Below are 19,459 nucleotides of genomic sequence, written 5' to 3'. Positions count from 1 at the left end.
GCGGGAGCAGGAACCCGCAGCGGGGAGTTGCCACATGCCCGTTAATTACCCCCAGATGGGGATGGCCAGGGGATGGGTCCAAGTCTGCTGGGAAGGGGAAGCGCTCCAGGCCAGCCCTGCACAGATGAGACTGGCCAGGGCAGGAACCAGGCTGGGACTTACTGGTTCCCCTCGTCCTGCTCTGGGAGGGCTGCCCAGAGTGGGGGGACGCTGCTTTGGGGGGGGATGGCACACGTGTGTGTGTGTGTGTGTGTGTGTGTGTGTGTGTGTGTGCACATGTGCGGCTCCTCCTTGGGACACTCCCACGGCCCCGAGGGTGCAGGGGACACCCAAAGCAGCCCCAGCATTGCCCGGACTGCAGGAGGGGCTGAAGGCAGCAATGTGCAGCGGGGAGGTTAACCTAACGGTGTCTGCACATCACCGCAGAGAGCCAGGGGGCCACAAGGAATGGGTTACACCAGGGAAGCGTCAGCGCAACCTCTGCCCCAGGTCCACGGCAGCAAAGATCAAAGAGTTTTGCAGAAATACCCCACTGCCCCCTCTGCCAGAGCCCCTCCGGACACCGGGCAGATGGGAGTTAACACAGCAGGTCCCCTGCGCGGCCGCGGAGCAGCAGACACGCGATCCCACCGCCTGGCGTGTGCGTATCCGATGGAGCTGCATCTGTCTCCTCGGATTTTCTCCAAGCAATTTGCTCAGGGAACAAGCTCCTCCTGGCATAAGATCTCATCTGCTCCGACTGCCGCTCTCCACCTGAAGCAGCAATAAATCCTGGCCGGGTGACATCAGAGCCAGCTGCTGAGCGCCGCAGTCGGCGGCAGGATTATGGGAAGAGGGATGAATGGGAGATATTAATGGAGCGGCTCCTCCGGGGGACGGGCCGTGCGGCCAAGGAGCACCCTGTCCCGCCGCCTCGCTGCCCCTCTCCTGTCCCTTCGCGCCACCAAGTCACTTGTCTCCTGCCTCTGCAAAAGCAAATCCTTTCACAGCGTAATTAGGGAGGGAGAAACCGTCTGGCTGACGCAAGCGTGTGCCAGACCTGCGGTTTCCGGCACACCATGGACCGATATTTCTAGGAGAGGTGGTGAGATGTTCCCCAGACCCATGCATGGGTCCAGAGTGCTCCAGGGAGCCCCCAGTTCTTTGGAACTTGACTGGGGTAGGGAAGGACTGAAATCCCAATGGATTCCAGTGCAGATCCCTTGTCCCTGTCACAAGCAGTCACAGAAGCACAGAATCATTTTGGTTGGAAAAGCTCCTCAAGATCATCCAGTCCAACCATAACTCAACCCTGGCACTGCCCCATGTCCTGAGAACCTCATGTCTGTCTGTCCAATCCTTCAGGGATGGTGACTCCAGCACTGCCCTGGGCAGCCTGTTCCAATGCCCCACAGCCCTTTGGGGAAGAAATTATTCCCCAGATCCAACCTCAACCTCCCCTGGCGCAACTTGAGGCCATTTGCTCTTTAGGTTTATTTTTCGGGGGTTGAGGGCAGCAGGTCTGTGGCATCCCCTGCATAGTGGGGCTGGTGGGAATCGCAGAATGCCCTGAGTTGGGAGGGACCCACGAGGGTCATCGAGTCCAACTTGTGACTCCAACAGGCAGCACTACTACAGGATTCAGAGAAGAAAAGGTGCTTTTGAAAGAGAGAAAAAAAAAAAAGGAGCAAAGCAGCATGAAGGGTGGCAGAAAGCAAATATTTGCATTTGCAGAGGCCTTTGCCCAGCTCAGCGCCAGCAGCGCCTCCGAATCCAGCTGCCAGCACCCACAAGACACGGCGTGTCCGTCAGAGCCAAAGCCACCCATGGGAGGAGGCGGCCAGGCCCGGGGTCTGTATCACCTCCACAAGCCAGACCTGGCTTTCCCTTGACCCCCTGCTAACACCAAACCGACCCCTCCGAACGGCGCGTTTGGCAGCGGTGGGATCTAGCACCTGCTCCTGCACATCACGGTGCGCGAGGAGACGCCGGGCTCTGCGCCGCGCTCCAGCCACGGCCACGGCCCCGGCTCCCACAGCCCCAGCCTCGGCCGTGGCACAGTCCCTGCCCCGGCACCGCGACCGGTGATCCGGGTTCTCCGGTGCTGGTCAAGGACTGGTCTGCAGCACATCCAGATCCACCTGGGGTGCGAAAGCAGCCACTGGTGCAGCAAAACCCATAAATTCTTCTCCTTCCATGATACCTGGGTCTGGAGGAGGGATGGGAGCTCTTCACGACACCAGAACAGACAGATCCTCCACTGCTGAACGCGGGAACCGCTTGCCTGGATTTTAAATAGAGCATTTTCCCAAGCTCTGCAATTAAGCCGTGATCCCATCAGGGAATTGAGAACAGGAGGGTTTAGCTGGCACCAGCCAGTCTGTCGTGCTGGGAAGAGCCAACTTTAACTGCCCACAGATGAGGTGGGTAAACTCGCTCCACCCTCCCACCTCCCGCAACCACCGCATTTACTGCAGGTTTAGCTCAGAGCCTGGCTTTAAAAGGTGCTGCTTAAAATATCACGGAGCGACACGGCGCACGGGTGTCCCAGGCTCCCACCCGCCATGGGGACCGGCTCTCTTCCCTCTTCCCAGGCCAGTGCTCCGGCTGCAAGAGGCTCCATCAACACGTCCGACGCGCATTCCTGGAGCTGGCACAGCTCTCCCAGCTGGCTGATGCCAACCCAATAGCTCAGAGCTCGCTGAACGCCCCCTGGATGCGGCCCGTCCTTGGGAGAGGAGCAGCCCACCCACCCTCTAAGCAAGAGCTTGCTTGAGCCATTTCCTGGTAAATTTGGTTCAAACCAGAAGGTGACTGTGCAAAGTGTTTGGGTTTTGTTCAGTCCTTCCTCTCTCCCCCACAGAAAATTTTAGGAGAGTCTCCAAAAAACAGTGTGAACAACCAGGGAATTTACCCAGGATAAAACACCGACCCTCCTCCCCAGACGTTCGCCCCAGCAGCGCGAACACGCGGCGGGAGGACAGCACCCCCTGCACAGGGGGAGCGGATCCGGTGAGCACACAGCAGCATCTCGTGGAACGGGATGTACAAGATGAGGCTCTGGGGGACGTGGCTTAGTGCTTGAGTTAGGTTATGGTCAGACTCAGTGCTCTTAAGGCCCAAAATGACTCTATGAAACACGACTCACTGAGTGTTCCCGGACTGGGGGGACACCCAGGCCTTCCAACAGACATGACTGAATAATAATAATAGTAATAATGCTCCCTCTGATGGAGCCAGACAGGCAGGTAAGGGGAAGAGATGGGAAACACCTCTGCAATAGGTTTTATGGGCTGCAATGGGCTTTGAAAGATGAAGCCCAGTGGAGGGGCCAAGGAAAAGGAAACTCAGCGAAGGGAGCGAGGGCTCCAGCACCAGACAAGAGCCACGGTGCTGAGGGTTCCGGGCACGTCCTGTCCTCCTGCGCAGGAGGGGGTGCCAGGGCAGTCCCGGCACAGGCGGTGATAGCGAGGACAGAAGAAGGCCCTTCTCACCTAGACGGAGCTCCCCGAAATTGCCGCATCCAATCTTCTTGCCGACCCGGAAGTTGGGACCCACCATTAAGACTCCCGAGTTGGTTCCAGCGCTCCGGCTTCCATGACTGCTCCTTCCTCCACCTGTCTTGGACATCCTTTTACCTTCCTCCAGCTCCCCTTTCCCTCCTCTCTTATCAAAATCCATAAGTTTGTGATACCCCGGCCTCTCCACGGTTACGCTGCTGCCATACAAATCCCAGAGCTGCCAAAAGTTGAGGGGTGAGGAGAAAAGAAGCAGAGTTCTTCTCGGTTAATACACCATCACGGTGAGCGGTGGGAGGGCGGGGTGTGGAGGAGGAGGGATGAGCGGCCACCCGCGGGTGCTGGGTTACTGAAATGTTAGTGCTTCCCAAGGTCCCGCCGGGATTGTCATCGTTGCCCGTCACAGGGAGCTCTTTGGTGGAGAGCACATCCCGCGGAGAGGGTCCTCCCAGCGCGGCTCCCGGCTCTCCCGGCTGTGGCAACGAGAGGGAGAGAATTAGCACCGAGAAACGAGAAGGGAAGGTACAAAAGGTGGCTGTGAGTCCAAACTCCTGTCCACAGCTCTGCAGGGCCCCTCCAACACCCCCTTGCATTACAGGGAACTCCCGCTAGCTTTCAGCGACACCAGGAGCACAGCGAGGCCACAGAGAGACAGACAGATGGACCGGCACGCACACACCCGCCTCGCCTTCCCCAGCACCCAGCACCTCTGGTTTCGCTCCCCACTCGGCCCTTGCTGTGTTTTGAACGAGCTGAGCTGGGTGGCAGACCCCCGTATCTCACCTGTCCCCCCAGCCCCATTTTCCCTCTCCCCGCCTCGCTCCGCTCAGAGCCCTCGCTGCCGCGGCCTCAGCACCCACAAGGTAACGGAGCAAACCTGCGGCACTCCGGCTGCAGGAAATGAGCGCATGGCCAGTCCTGACGCTTGGCCAAGCGCCGTAAAAAATTTATTGGTTCTCAATAGCTATTAATAACAACAAAAAAAAAGCCTTCTTGTGCTAAAGGGTGCATGGGGGAAACAGGGGAGGGTCTAAGAGCGACAGAGGGAAAGAGACGTCCAAGGCAGAGCTCAGCACGGGGGAAGGATCCGAATCCTCACCAAGGCCCAGCACACCCTGACCGCGGCCTCCTGGCCAAACGCTGCGGGGTGCTGGCCTGGGCCCTTGGGGCTGCTGTGGGTGCATGACCCCATCCACAGGAGCTGCGTTTGAGGAGTGGGAACGAGGCCTTCCCGTGGGACCAGAGCCCTCTCCTTCCCCCAGGCCAACGCCGCTGGAGCATCCCCAGCATGGAGCAGCACGGCAAAAACCAACACCCAGGCAAACCAACACCCAGGGGCCATCCCAGCCGAGGGAAACTGAGGCACACGGAGCCTTCCAGCTCCCTCCCCGGCGGCGCAGGCAGCGGTGCGCCGGCTCCTGCCCTGACGCTCCCTTTCGGTGGCCGTCCCGTGCCAGCAGGAAGCGGGTGGGAGCGGCGGCTGAGCGGGGCTTCCCTGCGCTTTGTTCTGCCCCGGCCCCAGCGCGCACGGCCGACACGTGATATCCTGCTCATTCTTTGCTCCCCCGATAATTTCCGCTGGGGGTTCGGCGCGCGGCGGTGCCCTCCCGCCCATCTCACGCTTCTCCCACCTCCGCCGGCCTCGCACATCGTGGAGCCGCTTCCTCGCGGCCCTCCCGGTGCGTTTCAGAGCCACCTTCCCCAGACGTGGCTCCTGCAGCCACGCTGCTCCATACCCCGCCGGCGTTTTGAACCTTTATGTTCAGTCCTGGGGGATTTCAGGCCCAGACTGTTTGCACAGTCAGGCGGCCAATAGCCAGAGCCAAGGGAGCTCCAGCCACCGTGCTTGGGATTATTTTTGCAAAGAGAGTTATGGGCCAGTCTCTGCAAGGGAATTTCAGACAATGGTGTGAGACAGAGCCCAAACAGAAGGGACAAAATACACCTCTAGTCTTGATAAATACTGCTTCCCGCAAGCACCGGGAGACAGTGCCGTGTCTGCGTGACCTGCCTGCACAGGGAGCTGCCGTCCCGAATCAGCCCGGCTCCGGACCCGTTACACAGCTGGGCCAGGGAAACAACCGGTACGGCTGCAGCACCAACCCCGCCGGCTGCAATTCCCCTTTCTCAGCAGCCGCAGCTGCCGAACCGCGGTGGTGTGAGTCAGCCCGGGCGAGTGACGCTGCCCCGGCTCTGCCCGCCGGCCTCCCCGAGGGCTGCAAGGAATCCGTTTCACATCCCAAGAGGCAACGGCTCCCTGGACCTCAGCATGACAGCAGCACCCACCTCTGCGCAGTGTCAGCGACCCGTCGGGTTTTCCACCCTGTGCCATAAAGAGATCTCTGGCCTTTAAAATTGAGAACAACCTAATTAGAAACAGAAACCACTGGTAAAGTCCCAGGACTCCTACTGCTCTGGAGCAAACAGCCCTGAAAAACCCTCTGGTTTTTAAAACGCAGCAGCCTCTGGATGGGCAGCAGGGACCCAGGCCTGTCCCCAGGGCAGCAGCACCACGAGGAAGATGCCCCGATGCCACATTTTGAACAGGAGGCCGTATCGAGGCAGGCAGCCCCAGAAAAGCACCTTCTGGGCTGGGTTTGTTGGCCTGGCATCAAATCTGATGCAAGATGAGACTAAGAAAACTGCTTTCTTCAGGGGAAAAGGGAGGGAGGGGATGGATGAGAAAAAAAACACATTGGCCTGACATTTGGTAGACGAAATTCCAAAGCAAGCTGTGGTCTTAACGCAAATAAGCACTGCCCTGCAGGGTTTGCAGCGCAAGTGCTGCGAGCCAGGGAACCTGAAAGCGAAATGAACTGCAGCAAGTACAAGTGACTTCGGCACCTCCCCAAAACACAACCACAAAAACACAGAGTAGCAGAGAGGGGGCAAAACCCACACCTGAGCAGCTACTTGAAACCCAAGGAACGGGCTTGTGTTGCTTTTGTTGAAATATTGGGTTCCCTTTATTTGCCATCTGGTTTTGAGCAGTCTGCTCCAGCCGCATTTATGAGCTTTTCCCTGCAGTCCCGAGGTGAGAAAAAGGAGCTGGGGGGTGTGGGGGTGAAAAAGAAGCAAAAGCTGCAATGGTAGCGCTGGCCCTTGTCTCCGAAACCCGGGACCGAGACCCATGCTCGGAAGTTCTCGGCCACATCTGCAAATACAAAACGCTGAAAACTTGCGTTAGAGTTCTAAAAATTTCTTTCCTGTACAGTGAAACCTCGTGGCTGCCGAGAAGGACCTGTACAATACCATCTGGGGCACATTGTTCTCAGCCCTTTATACACACACTGCGTTCCTGCCCGAAGGAGGTTACAATTAAACCGAGCAGAACAAAAGTGGGGAAGAAGAGGAAAAAATAACTGCCCGGAGCAGGGAGGCGGGAGATGAAGGTCAGGGAGCGGGTCTGCGGCACTGCTTGGAGCCGGGACCCGGTGTCCTGGGCCAGCCGGCACCCCGGGCGGGTGAGCCGCTGCCACCAGCCGCGAGCGCACGAGCCCAGGCTCTGCGGGCCTGCGGGACGGCTCCTCGGAGCCGCTTCCCCGCGTCCTCCGCGCTTTGCCAGCCAAAGAGAAACACGGCTGCCTCCAGATCAAAGAGAAGAAAGCTGCTTGAGAGCACAAAAAGCGAAAACCCTTGACACCGTGCAGCTCCAAGTAGAGATCACTGTCAATTAAACACTAAAAATACTCACAAATACCCTGATGTCCCGCAGGACGACCCATCAGCTGGCTCCCAATGCAGAAATCCAGACCAAAAAGCAACCGGTGGCCTTACACAGCTGAAACCAAAACCGAAGAAACTTTAAAAGTTGAAGAGGCAGATGAAGTCTCAGCTCACAAGGAGATCAAAAGTCTCACAACAAGCAAGATCCCACATCTTTAAAGCCAGCCGCGGACGGTCCCAGACGGCGTTGACGAAGGCCTGCAGTTAAAACCTATTTCAGCATCCAGCGCTGGGAGCTGAGCCTGGAAAAGCTGTGCCAGGACCCCGAGGGTCCCAAAACGACTGTCTGTGGAAAGCAGCACTGGGCTGCCACAGGAGATGCCCGTGACAGACTGGGAGGTGGGAGAAGGGCTGGGGGAGATGGGGCAGGTCCCTGTCCCGCGGGACAACCGGGGAGACGCTTGGCTCCGTCTCAGCTTTGGAACAGTGCTGAGAGCTCCAAACCCTTCCCCTGCCCCCGCCAGGCGTCTGCGGGAAAGGACAAGAACCCAGCAACTGACTGAGGAAATAGCAACAAAAACACCAAAACCCAACAAAAACCAAACGCCAAACCCATTAAGTAGGCAAAAGCCTAACAATAATAACAACAACCACCACCAAACCAAACGCAACCACTGTGCGCTCCGGTCAGCTCTTCGCCTCCTTGCGATGGGCGCAAAACGGCGCGACAGGAACCACGTGCAGGTGTGAATGCCCACGCTGCTGTGATTTAGAACCTCCTTCCCCATAGGGGCACGGACGGGCCGTACAAGCGGAGAACAGCCCTGGACCAGCAGCCAGACAGCCTCCCCCGAAAAGCACCAGCCTTACCCAGAACCAGCTTTCTGGCAGCAGTTCAGCAATAATCATTTTGCACCCAAAAATATCTCACAAAGAAACAGGTCCCTCTTTAACCAAGAGGAGCTTTGACACGTTTGCTCCCTGCCTGCATAAGCAGAAACGTTAATCAATGTGTCTTGGACAGTCCAGATTCAGAACAACCCAGATCCTTGGTGTTTTTGAACAGAGTCACAGCTCTTCCAGGGCAGCTCCTGAACCTTTCAGTACAAGCAGCCACCAGGAAAACTCCACGCAGCCCCTTTCCAGCGCTGCGAGCGGCTGCGTCGTCTGCTCCCAGCAAACGCAGAACCGCGCTCCTGTCCTTGGGTCTCTGGCCAAAGCAGCTACACCTGGATGGAAAATATTAACTGTGCTTCACCGAGGAGCCGGAAATGCCAGGATGGAAAACTCAGCAGCAGCACAGGAACTAAGCAGAAAGCTAAAAATATTTCTCTAGGAAAAATAATAATAGTAAATACACATACACTAAACTAAGATGAGATCTGAAAAGCAAGCTGGAAAAGCCGAAATACAGCACAAGTCAGACAAATCCACCCGAGAACCAAGTGCCTGAGAGAATCCATTCACCTGTTTGGGTTCATCAGCCACAAATTAAAACTTCTAACTTCATGAAGTCTGCCAGAAAACACAGTGAAGCTTTATTAGAGAGCCTGGAAGGGAAACAGCTGTTTGGTTGGCTTTACGGAGCCCACAAAGGGGGTCTGTGCTGCACGCCTTGATTGCCCTCTTGCGTGACATCTGACTGCGCCCCATGGAGCCCCTGGGCAGCCACCTCCTAGCTCTCAAGCCGTGTCCCTCTCCCAAGCCCTTCCCATGGTCCACACGTCGGATCCACACTGCACGGAGCCACCAGCGACGCCAAAGCACCGCGGGGTGCCGGGAACGCGGGACCCCCGGCTGCAGGAGGGAGTTGGGTAGCAAACGATGCCAAGACCAACCTTCCCATCCAGCTGTTGCACCTCTGGGATGTCACCGGCATCTTGTATCTGCTCTCTGCTCCTGTCCCCCCGTCCAGGGCCAGCAGCACCCGTTCCCGAGGCTGCGGGCAGGAGAGGTTCTGCTCCGCTGTTGGAACGGCAAGGTCAGCAAAAACCCACCTACAGCTCCAGCCCGCGGCCCTGCTGCTTGAACCGGTGTCACTCTGGTGTTCCTGCTCACAGACAGGGCAATTTCTGCCTGAGAAACTGAAACCTGCTTCGCTGTTACTGTAAAAGGGACATCACAGGTAACAGATGGGTAACCAGAGCAGTAAAACCTGGTTCTGAACAACAACAGGAAAGACACGAGCTCGCCTTCTGCCCCAGCATGAAGTCAATGAACCAAGGCTGTAATTCTGTACGATCTATCACATCTTCACAGTTCAGCACGAAAGAAAAGCCAATTAGGATGTTGAAGTGGTTTCGGTTTTACTAACGCAGAGTTAGTCGTACTGGAAGAAAGGAAGTTCGTTACACAAAAGCCGAGGCGCGGGCTGAGAGACCCTGAAAGGCAGCGCCAGAGCCCACTCTCGGCCCCGCGCCCCTTCCCGCAGCCCAGAGGCTGCGGCCGTTTCCACGAGACACACAGACACGCCGATGCCTTTCAGCCCCTGCTCGGCCCCGCAAGAGCTGGATTCAATAAGGCGTCTCAGACACAGAGTCACTTACTTCAACAAGTGGTCTCAGCCGTCAAGCCCCTCGTATGCGCCGAGTTTTGCGGCTCCGCCAGCGGGTTTTCTATTTAAACCAGACAATAGATCCACAACACAGCAAGCTCCAGCTCGACACCGGATACTAATTAAATCCATGCTGCTGCTAGAAGGCAGAGCTGCAAAGGAACCAGCTGCCTTCCAAAAGTCCACAGCAGTTGGTCAGGAAAATCTGTTTACCAGCCCCATGCCCTCCCCTTCTCCTGCTCTCCCCTCCACACATCTACTGAGGTTGATGTAAGAGCAGAACCTGCTTTTTCCCCCCCATAATCAGTCCCATCCTGCCCAGTTTTTGCACTGATTTCATTGTCACAAGCACACTCATCTTGGCACAGGGCCTGCAAAGGTTTCGTTTCTAGAGTCGAGACCCGATACTGCCGTTTACTCCACTCACACCCCAAGTATAAGGTGCAAGGAACCAGCTGTGCAGCGGCATCGACCCCAAGAGCCCCCGGAGCAGAACGGTCCGGCCACATCTGACTGATGGGGAAAGGTCCGGTCCCCAGCGCCACCCACTGCAAAACCTGGGGCTGCTCTGGCGCTGGTGGCTCCCGGCAACGCGGGCTCTGTCCGCAAGCAGTTATCCAAAAGGTTTTCCACATAAGAAATGCAGGTATCCCGAATCACCGAGTCACGTTTGTGTCCTGGGAAATAGAGCAGCCCGAGAGCTGCCGCTCCAACAGCTACTGAGCGCTGACCTCTGGAAACAGTTACAGAGCCAGAGGCCAAAACACCTCCAGGGACAGCCCTATTCCAGATTTCAACCTCTGCTGTTGGACACAAAGCCTTTTGAACCATTTTTGCTTCAGTTGTGAGGGAAAAAGAACCACCTTGACAACTCAGCCGCCCCTTCCCTGCGCTGGCACGCGATAGGAAAAGGAGGCCGAACAGCGATGGATCCTGACGTGCTGCGAGCGGCTGCGGCACCGCGGGGATCCTGACTCACGGAGGCTGAGCAGTCCCTGCAGATGCTGAACAGGAGCTGCACAAGCATGTCTGGAACAGGCACCGCCGAGCCCTCTCCGGCTTTCCCCCACCATCACAGAACTTTCCGGAACGGGTTTATCTTCAGGTAACAACACTGGCTCAGCAGCAAGAGGCAGCAGGAGGACTCAAGGCACCCGCAAGAGCCTTTCTGTGAAAGGGACGATCCTACATTTGTCACAAACACATGAATCCACCACAACCCGGATCATCAGGTACCTGTGCTGGGCCACGCTCCAGAACCAGGCAGGAACTCGTTGCATTCACATCAGGTGCGCGTGAGTCAGAGGGTCCGAGCGCACAGTGGGACGAGACGTCCCCACAGCTTGCGGAGCATGAACCGCAGCCGCGTCCGCGGGCGGCAGGAGGGAGCAGGGGCCTCGGGGGACGCCGCGTGCAGTGCTGTGCAGAGGGAGCGCTGTCGGGGGCAGGAGGTGTTTGAGAGAGGACGGAGAACGCGACCGTTTTGAGGGTGTCCTCAGAGATCCCGCAGCCTCGAATCCCACATGCGCTTCCTCCTGGCATTGCGCGGGATCAGCTGTAGCTGAACGAGGGGCTCGACATCTGCCCAACCCCTTTCCTATAACAAAAGCAGATTCCTGGATGCGCAAGGCTCCCTTCCTTTCCTCGCCCAGGCGGGTGACAGTCTCAAAACCTTTCATGCACCTGGAGAAGGTTCCTCCCGCAGAGCAGCTCCCTCGAGAGCAGGATGCCCAGGTGACGCACTCAGCACCTTTTCATCCCCACGGCCTTCAGACAGGCTCCCAAATAACCTCGGGAGCAGGAGACTGGGAACGCGCTGCTGCTCCCAGACACTCACCCCACGGGTCTCCCCACAACACAGCTTCAAACTGGCCGGAGCTGACCTGGCATCAGTGAACAACCCAGGGAATTCCCACTCACTCCCACCCTCCACCTTCATCAACACTTGTCATGAGGAAGTGCTGTACTATAGCTTTGCCCAGGACCTCAAATGACAGAGCTTCATCCCAACGTCGCCCTGGCACCGGGGCAGGCAGGAAGCGGCAGAGATGGAAGCCACATAAAGCACAGCCTGTTTATCCCCATCTCCAAGATCTGAGATAGCTACTCATCCCACAGGGAACGGGGACAAGTGAGCACTCCAGGGCCAGAAGGGCTTTCCAGAGGGTTTCTAACCCGCCGCAGTTCAAAGCGGGGAGCAGGCCCACAGGACACAGCTTGGCAGATCTGACGCGCACCCAGCCCGGCTGTCAGCGGCTCGTGCGCCGCGGTGACACGCGGGTGACAGCGGGTTCCCCCGCTCCTCAGCCCATCTGGGGACTGTCACTGCAGAGATCTGCTTGGCCTCCTGTTACGTGTATCGCTACCAAACCCTTTTCTGTCAGCAGGATCTGGGTTGGCATAAGCACTTTTAATAGTAGATATATTTTTTTTCCCCTTAACCCATATCCTCTTGACAGAACCAGGTTAGGAAGCAGCTGCACTGGCAGATCTGGGGTAGCCTTTTGCAAGACACAGTAGGGAAAAAAGGGGTACCTGGGTCCCGTTATCTCTTCAGTCACCAAACTATGGGTCACTGCAACTTCCCCAAGTCCCCAAGGGTGGCAAGGAAGGGGGCAACAAGGCCAGCTCTGCTCTGTCCCAGTCCAGGGTGGAGCCCGTGCCCCGGAGAGCCCGGAGCAGGGTGGCGGAGGGGTGTCATTCCCACTGGTGACAAGGGCTGTTTCCATTTCTGGGTTGCAAAGCTGCAGCTCTGCCAACTCAAGCTGTCCCACATTCCAACCAACACCATTTTCCCCTCTGCTTTTTTTCCCCAGGTTGCTCAAAGCCCCACACATTTCCTCTCCAATTACTGCCAAACCTTAAGAACCAGGGAGGGAAAGAAAATGGGGGAGGAAGGGAAGGCTCCAGGGGGGTTCACATGGAAACCTCTCCCCAAAGAGCTGTCACACCCCTTGCGCTGAGATGCCAGAATCACTTCCCTGCTGTAAATGGGGGAGATGCCCACGGCAGGACCTGCAGCCCAGACTGGGAGAAGGAAAAAGCAGCACCATGCAATTCACCTCTCCTGCAGAGTAACGGGGGCGGAGGGATGCCCCATGGCACGGCAATATCCATCAGTTTATACGCAAGCGCCAGCAGCACCTTCAGAGGAGCGACGATCAATCCACGAGGCATTTGTCTTGCCGCCCCCTCTATTACAAGACCACGCAGCTCAATCCAGTACACATCCTTCCTTGCAACCTCTTGAAGGTACAGGAGCGACCTGCTTATTTTACAGATGGGGAAGTGACGTGCCTGTGATTTCAGAGAAGAAAAGGCTGGTAGAGAAGGGTAATTCCCAACTAACTGGAGACTAACTGGGACAAATTCCTAAGAGCTACATAAATACCCCAATCTGCTGGCTTGCAGTGAGGGATAAGCTTCAGAACAGAGACCTACGTCCCATTCCTGGTCATGCCACGAGATCTTTTTCCTTTCCCATCCCTCACACAGAGGATCAGACTCACAGCCCTTTATTAAGTACCGTGACAGCTTTGTGCATTGAGGACTCTGGTTTGCCACCAACCTTCACACCAGAAAGGCACGTTCCAAAGGTTGTTTCTCATCTTCCATCATTCCCCACCTGCGGGCGTTTTGTGCGGGATCAGAAGGCCAGGAATGCCACAGGAACTACAGCCAAAAGGTGGTTACAGAGGTGCTGTGAGGTGGACATGGAACTTTGCAAGGGGTTCATTCAAAACTCTCAAATGGGGAGATCTAGCGTCACCTCACCTGCTCAAGACCCGCTTCTCTGGGCCCTACACAAAAGGGTTACTTTATAAATTCAGAGGGATCACCCACATGAAGGAACACGCAAGATACACCCCCCAGGAGGACCCATTTCATCTTGCTGCTATTAATACCTGGAACATTATTTGCATGAACAAACTGTCCCTTCTCTCTCATTTCTGGGCTCTCGCTTCTCCGATTTGTCCCAGAAAACCCAGCCAACACACGTTCATCCTTCTCTAGAACACACTTCCATCCAAAACCCAAACCTCTTCTTTTTTTTTGAGCTAATGACTTATGTTTCTGGTTCCCATCACCTCTTCCAGCCCCTGCAGACAGAACACAGCTCCCCTGGCTCTCTCATTCATTACGCAGCCAACTTGTGGGCCTAAACCCATCAATGCTCATTATGGAAATAGGCCAAGTCTTCCCAGAGCTGTTGGGTGCCCCGTGGGTGGGTACTCAGAGGGGCTCCCAGCCCCGTTCTGGAACACGAGCCCCTCTACAGCCTTTCAAACTGGGAACACGACAACAGAGGGGCCTGTTGGGCTCCTGCCAGAGCCCTTGGGTTGAAGGGACACAGCACAGTTGTCACCATGGAGTTATCGCCACCATCACAGACAGTACCAGGTGCCTGCAGAGCATCCAGAGGTGGTGGAAAGTCAGCTGACATCTTCTAAAACAGTCCCTGATCACCACCCGAGCTGGACAGGGCTCTGGCAAAAGCCTTGACTTGCCCAGCGCCAAACCTGTCACTAAAAGCCAGAGTCGAGCTCCGGCTGGGCCTGGCTCTCCTAAGCTGGGATCAAGGGCTGCTCACGAGCCCTTTGCTACACAAAGTTCTCAACCCTTCAGAGCTGGGCTGAGCTCTGCATACAGGAGCCCGGGCCCAGCCTTCCCCTCGGGCCGGCCTGCAAACCACCACGGGCCTTTGATTTTGCCTCAAGAGGAAACATGTTCTTTCAGTATCTAAGCATAAATAGTCAAGCATGGCCAAAAGCATCCAATCGAGAGCACAGAGCACCAGAAGTCTGGGCAGAGGGGTTACAAGGTATCTAAAGAAGCCCAGACTCCACTGAGGTCTCAGGGCAGACCTCATTGTGGCCTTTCCAGACTTAAAAGGGGCCCAAAAGAAAGATGGGGACAGACTTTTGAGCAGGGCCTGTTGCGATAGGACAAGGGGTGATGGTTTAAACTAAAGGAGGGAGATTCAGGCTGGACATGAGGAAGGAATTGTTGCCCTGAGGGTGGTGAGAGCCTGGCCCAGGTTGGCCAGAGAGGTAGTGGATAAACCATCCCTGAGACATCCCAGGCCAGGCTGGACGGGCTCTGAGCACCCTGAGCTGGTGAAGATGTCCCTGTCATGGCAGGGGGCCACTGGGGAGCGGGGAAGGGCCCTGCAACCCAAACCATTCTGTGATTCACATTCACACTCAGAATTACTGAACTGCCCTAAGAAGCCAGGAACAGAGGCCCAGGCTGCTCTCCATCGCCGTGTCCTCGCACACCACGACCAGCCCACGCAGCCTGCGCAGACGCCAGCAAAACCTGACCTGAATTTTGACATGCGGCACCGGCGCCCCAGCACACAGCTCCATGCAGCCGCCCTGCCTACAAACATGGGACCAGCAGCAGCAAACCCTCCTGGGGTTACTGCAGGCTGTGTGACGGCGTGTGCGTGTCACGCTGTGAGAACGGTGACAGAGGATAGGAGAAGCCACAAGCCCAGGGAATGGGAAATCCTGCCATTAGCAGGATCCACTGCAGAGGATTTCACGGCTAATGAACTCTTGCTACCAGAGACCACAGAGAAGGCAAAACGCAGCAGAGCATTTCTTTCCCGATAAGCTGCTTTTATCAGGAAGTTTACGCACGCTTCGGCCCGGCTGCCCACGCTAGCCCCAGCTGGAAAGCAGCTCCAAGCCGGTGCCTTTAAATCCGCGCTGGCAGCAGCGGCGCAGGCTGGGGCTGTGCGAGCAGACACACCCTGCGCGGCCACAGCGCCAGGCGCACAAACACTTCCTCCCGGCCAGAGCGGCCTCCGTACCTGCCAGGAGAGGAACACAGACCTGTAAATACCGAGACAAACCTGCTTCCTGAAATCTGCTTTGCTTCCCCCCCCCGCCACAGTGGACACTCCTCACTCAGACTTCTTCCTTAAGGCAAACAGAGCCTAACAGGCACAAGTTAAATATTGGCCCTAAAACAATAGCAAGTGCCTTTAAATGAATCTGGCTGGAGAAGCACCACTCTGGACTTTGATTTCTGGCTCTGAACAAAAATAGGAGCAAAGCAGCAAGTGCTACACTCTCGTGTCAGGAGAAGTCGGATTTCAGGCTCTGCCTGTCCCCTGCCAGGACCACAGTCAGCAGTGGAACCATCCCCTGCTCGTGCACGATCACACCTCCGGTGTCTGCTGTCAGCGAGCCAAGCCCGCTGCAATGCATCCTCTGCGCTGCGAACAGGAGGATTTTGAGTTTCATCTCCAGGCCTGTGCTTATATACTCAGAGAAACATTAGAGAAGACCTGCTGGGAGCCCTGGGTGCCATCCAGACTGCAGCGAGGGCACTCGCACCTGTTGTCCTCCCGTCTCGGACTGCACCACCGCCGTCCTCAAAGGCGCCCACCCTTCCATCCAGCTGTGCCTGGCAAACTCATCTCTCCGGTGCGGAAGACGCTCTAGGCTGTTCCTGCTATGCAGGCAGCCCGGCCTCCCCACAGACATGCTAGCTCTTGCAAGAAAATATCTCAGCAAAGTAGGAGCCCAAGAAGTCAGAGAGATGTCAGCACAAGAAAAGGAGAGGGGAGGGCGAGGGGGGGAAAGAACAAATACACCTGCAGCACAGCTGCAGCCGGGCTCTGGGAGGCTGTGGGCAGTCTGCATGCAGAACAGGGGAGCAGAGCTCCTGACGTGCCTTTGCAAACAGCCCCGAGCGGCCAGAGCCCCCACAGAGCGGCCTCGCTTCACCCCAAAGCAGCCCCACGATGCTCCGTCACTGCCGAGCCAAGTGCGCCGGGACCACTGCGTCACCGTCCTGCTCACAAACCTCCCTCGCAGCCAGGCAAGGGAGCTCCTGCCAAAACCACCTGAAACCAGGGTTTGCTCCAACACAAAGATCTGCCCACCGTTCCTCCGTGGCAAAACGCCACAAGAGATTTACCCAGAGAGCTTCAGCTAGAGAACGGTTACTGCGGCACAGCACAGGTGTGCCTGAACAGCACACTGCACGGTAACTCCTGTTCCCCGTGTTTGTTCCATATCCTGCTAAATTCAGCGTGGTGTGTTAACTGAGTTTCTCCCAAACCTGGTAAGCTTGAGGAGCACCCTGCTCGGCTCATCCTGCTCCAAGGAGTAGGTCTAGGGGGGAGAAAAGGGGCCTGAGCGGTGGAGAGCTGCTCCCTGGCAACATCCCCTGCTGTGCTGTGACTCAGAGCCGCGACGGTCTGCTGGGCTGGAATTCCTCTCTGTACACCTTTCCCTGTACTGAAACTCCTCCTGCTTCAGGCTGGAGAGTCTGCTGGGGACTCCGACAATCCCCTCTCGGGATCCCCTGATCGGGCAGACACTGCTATGAAAACAACACGGGTTTAAAATCAGCTGCGAGTTACCTCGGAGGAAACGTTCAAGCTCCATCCCTCCAAGCACTTCCTATTCCTTCGCCAGCGCGGAAGCCCACTGAGCAACGAGCTCCAGCAAGTTTGTGCAGGAATTCTCAAGGCTTGAGGCAGGGACTAGTCCGTACCTGTCGGCTCCAAGCCCTCTGATGCCTTGTCCCATCGCACGCTGACCCCACACGCAGAGACAACTGCTGCGAGCAATCCCTTCGGCACACCAACCGTACCACCCTTAATATTCTCTGTACTTGGGAACACTAAAGCTTTTACTGCAACTAGAACCGCCATCGCCTTTGGGATAAGAGGAATCGGTGTAGTTGGGGGTGGGGGATTCCTCAGCCCGGCCCTCGCCCACACGCAGGCACAGAAGGTGCTGGAAAGCACCGTCGTCTCCCCGCATCAAACTGGGGAAACCGGGCAGAGTACGAACTCCAGCACTGCCACAGCTCGTGCAAAAAAAGGAAAAGAAAAAGGGATTCTTGCTTTGTTGTTTATACCTCAGTGCTCTCTCAAAAGCAAAAAAGCAGCGAGATTTTCCTACCTGAAAACATTGAGCAATGACAAGAGTGTGTACGCATGGAGCTTCTGAGGCATACAAACCCCTCACACCTCCGTTCGGGTTTAAGTTGGATTACCGCTGACCTTTCGGAGCCCGTCAGCCAGCACCAGGCACCAGCCACTCTCAGCAAGGCTTTCCGGCCTCCAGACTGGGGAGGGGAAGGAACCCCAGCGACGTGGCCGCGCGCCCTGGGTACCCAAAAGCTCCAGCGCCGCTGCCCCACGCCGGCTGCCCAGAGGAACGCCTCACAAAATCCGAGTTCAAGACCAGCCTTAACCCGTTTGTTAACTCAAGAACATCCCTCCCAGGCTGACAAAGCCCGCATGTCACCTGCCAACTGCCTAATTCACCATTTGCAAAGCAAAAGCCAGGCCTCCCTCATTAAAAAATATTACATAATGATAAATAACAAAGGGCTACAGGACAGGCTTTGGTTGGTGGACAAGTGAAACTGAATGATAAAAAAAATGAACACTTCTTTCTTCCAGACTCTCAGTGTCTCAAACACCCTGGGAGCACAACGGGTGCCTTATTTCCTACACCTTATTTCCAAGACATGGTTGCAACAGCACCGTGGCTCATTCCAATGGTCTCACACTCAACTGATCGCCACCTCTGCCCAGGGACATCAAATAAAACGCTTTGTCAGAGCGCTGTCCCCACCAGACAACAGTGGGGCTGAGGCTGGAGAGGAAGCAGAGCCCTTGGTTTTAGCGTCACAGGTGAATTTGCCTCAAGACATCGAGACCTTCGTTTCCTGTGTGAGAACCTTTACGCTGCAGTGTTGTAAGTGACACGGTCTGACAGCGGAGGAGAAGGCAGATGGCAGCAGGACACTGCTGGAAAATGTGACTGTCACCAGCCTTCCAGCAGGAGAATACAGACTTCACGGGCGCAGGGAAACCTTCCTGGACACACGGCAAACTTCTGTCCATGCTCTTTTTGTAACCAAAGCAGCCAAATTCAAGTGTTTCAAGAACTAATTGACTTCCTCTACTCCAGGAGCAAACTCTCCTTACTGCGAGCTGTAAAAGAAATCACAAACATCCTGCTCCAAAGAGCATTTTGAACCACCCTGCAAATTCTCACCTCCAGGTTCCAGCTCACCTGAAGAACCATTTCCTAAATTGCACAGTGTGGGATCACCTCAGCACTTATCGAGTGCACCGATCTGCTGCACCATTACCATCGCAGCGAGCGGAAGACAGACAGACGTTCTGTGGTTTCACGCGCGCTGCGCTGGCCCCCAGCACACGCTGTACCAGCCCTCGCTCCCCACGGCAGCGGGGCTGGCGGGACCCATGAGCCGTGCCATCACAGCTCTGAGCAGCTGGGGAGAGACGAGCCTGGAGAGAGCAGATCTGGGTCTTGCTGTCAGAGAAGGCAGGAGGCATCTTGGAACGCGTCCGCTCGATGCATGCTCTGCAGTAAGCTTTTTGTTGAGCCAGTTATTAAGAATAATGCATCAACATAACATGCAAGGGAGGGGTTGTCCAACAGGAAGGGCTGCAGGGCTGCAGCCTGCGCAGGGATTTCCAATTCCCCAGGAAACAGAGGGCAGCAGCACAGACCTGGGAGCCAGAGGGAGAGCCCAAACACTCCGCGTTAGCTGCCCCAGCGGAAAAGCACTTTTACACTCTCCTCACCACCGAGCCCTGTTTCTTCTCTACAGCGACGGACCCACCGGAGCTGCAGACTGCCAGTAGGAAGTATAAACATCCACTGGAATAAAATCTCAGAACTATTTATAAGCACACGGCTTTTCTAATGGGAAGATAACTCATTCTCTGGCAGAA

The 19,459-nt window shown here is 56.3% G+C and overlaps 1 protein-coding gene across 8 annotated transcripts in view; it reads right to left on the bottom strand.

The window, feature by feature from the left end:
* Positions 1 to 19,459, bottom strand: part of CSNK1G2 (casein kinase 1 gamma 2) — a 31,103-nt gene that overhangs the window by 8,609 nt on the left and 3,035 nt on the right. For 6 of the 8 annotated variants that reach the window (XM_080359370.1, XM_080359367.1, XM_080359368.1 and 3 more), the window contains one exon: positions 3,474 to 3,970. In XM_080359370.1, coding sequence (XP_080215496.1) covers positions 3,474 to 3,660 — 187 coding nt within the window. In that variant the 5' untranslated portion in view covers positions 3,661 to 3,970. Of the gene's footprint in view, positions 1 to 3,473; positions 3,971 to 7,191; positions 7,279 to 19,459 lie in introns of all 8 variants that reach the window. The other 2 variants (XM_080359371.1, XM_080359373.1) reach the window with 1 other exon arrangement.

This window comes from Nesoenas mayeri (assembly GCF_963082525.1).
Source record: "Nesoenas mayeri genome assembly, chromosome: 25".
Lineage (NCBI taxonomy): Eukaryota > Metazoa > Chordata > Aves > Columbiformes > Columbidae > Nesoenas > Nesoenas mayeri.
This window is presented reverse-complemented; position numbering and strand designations above follow the sequence as displayed.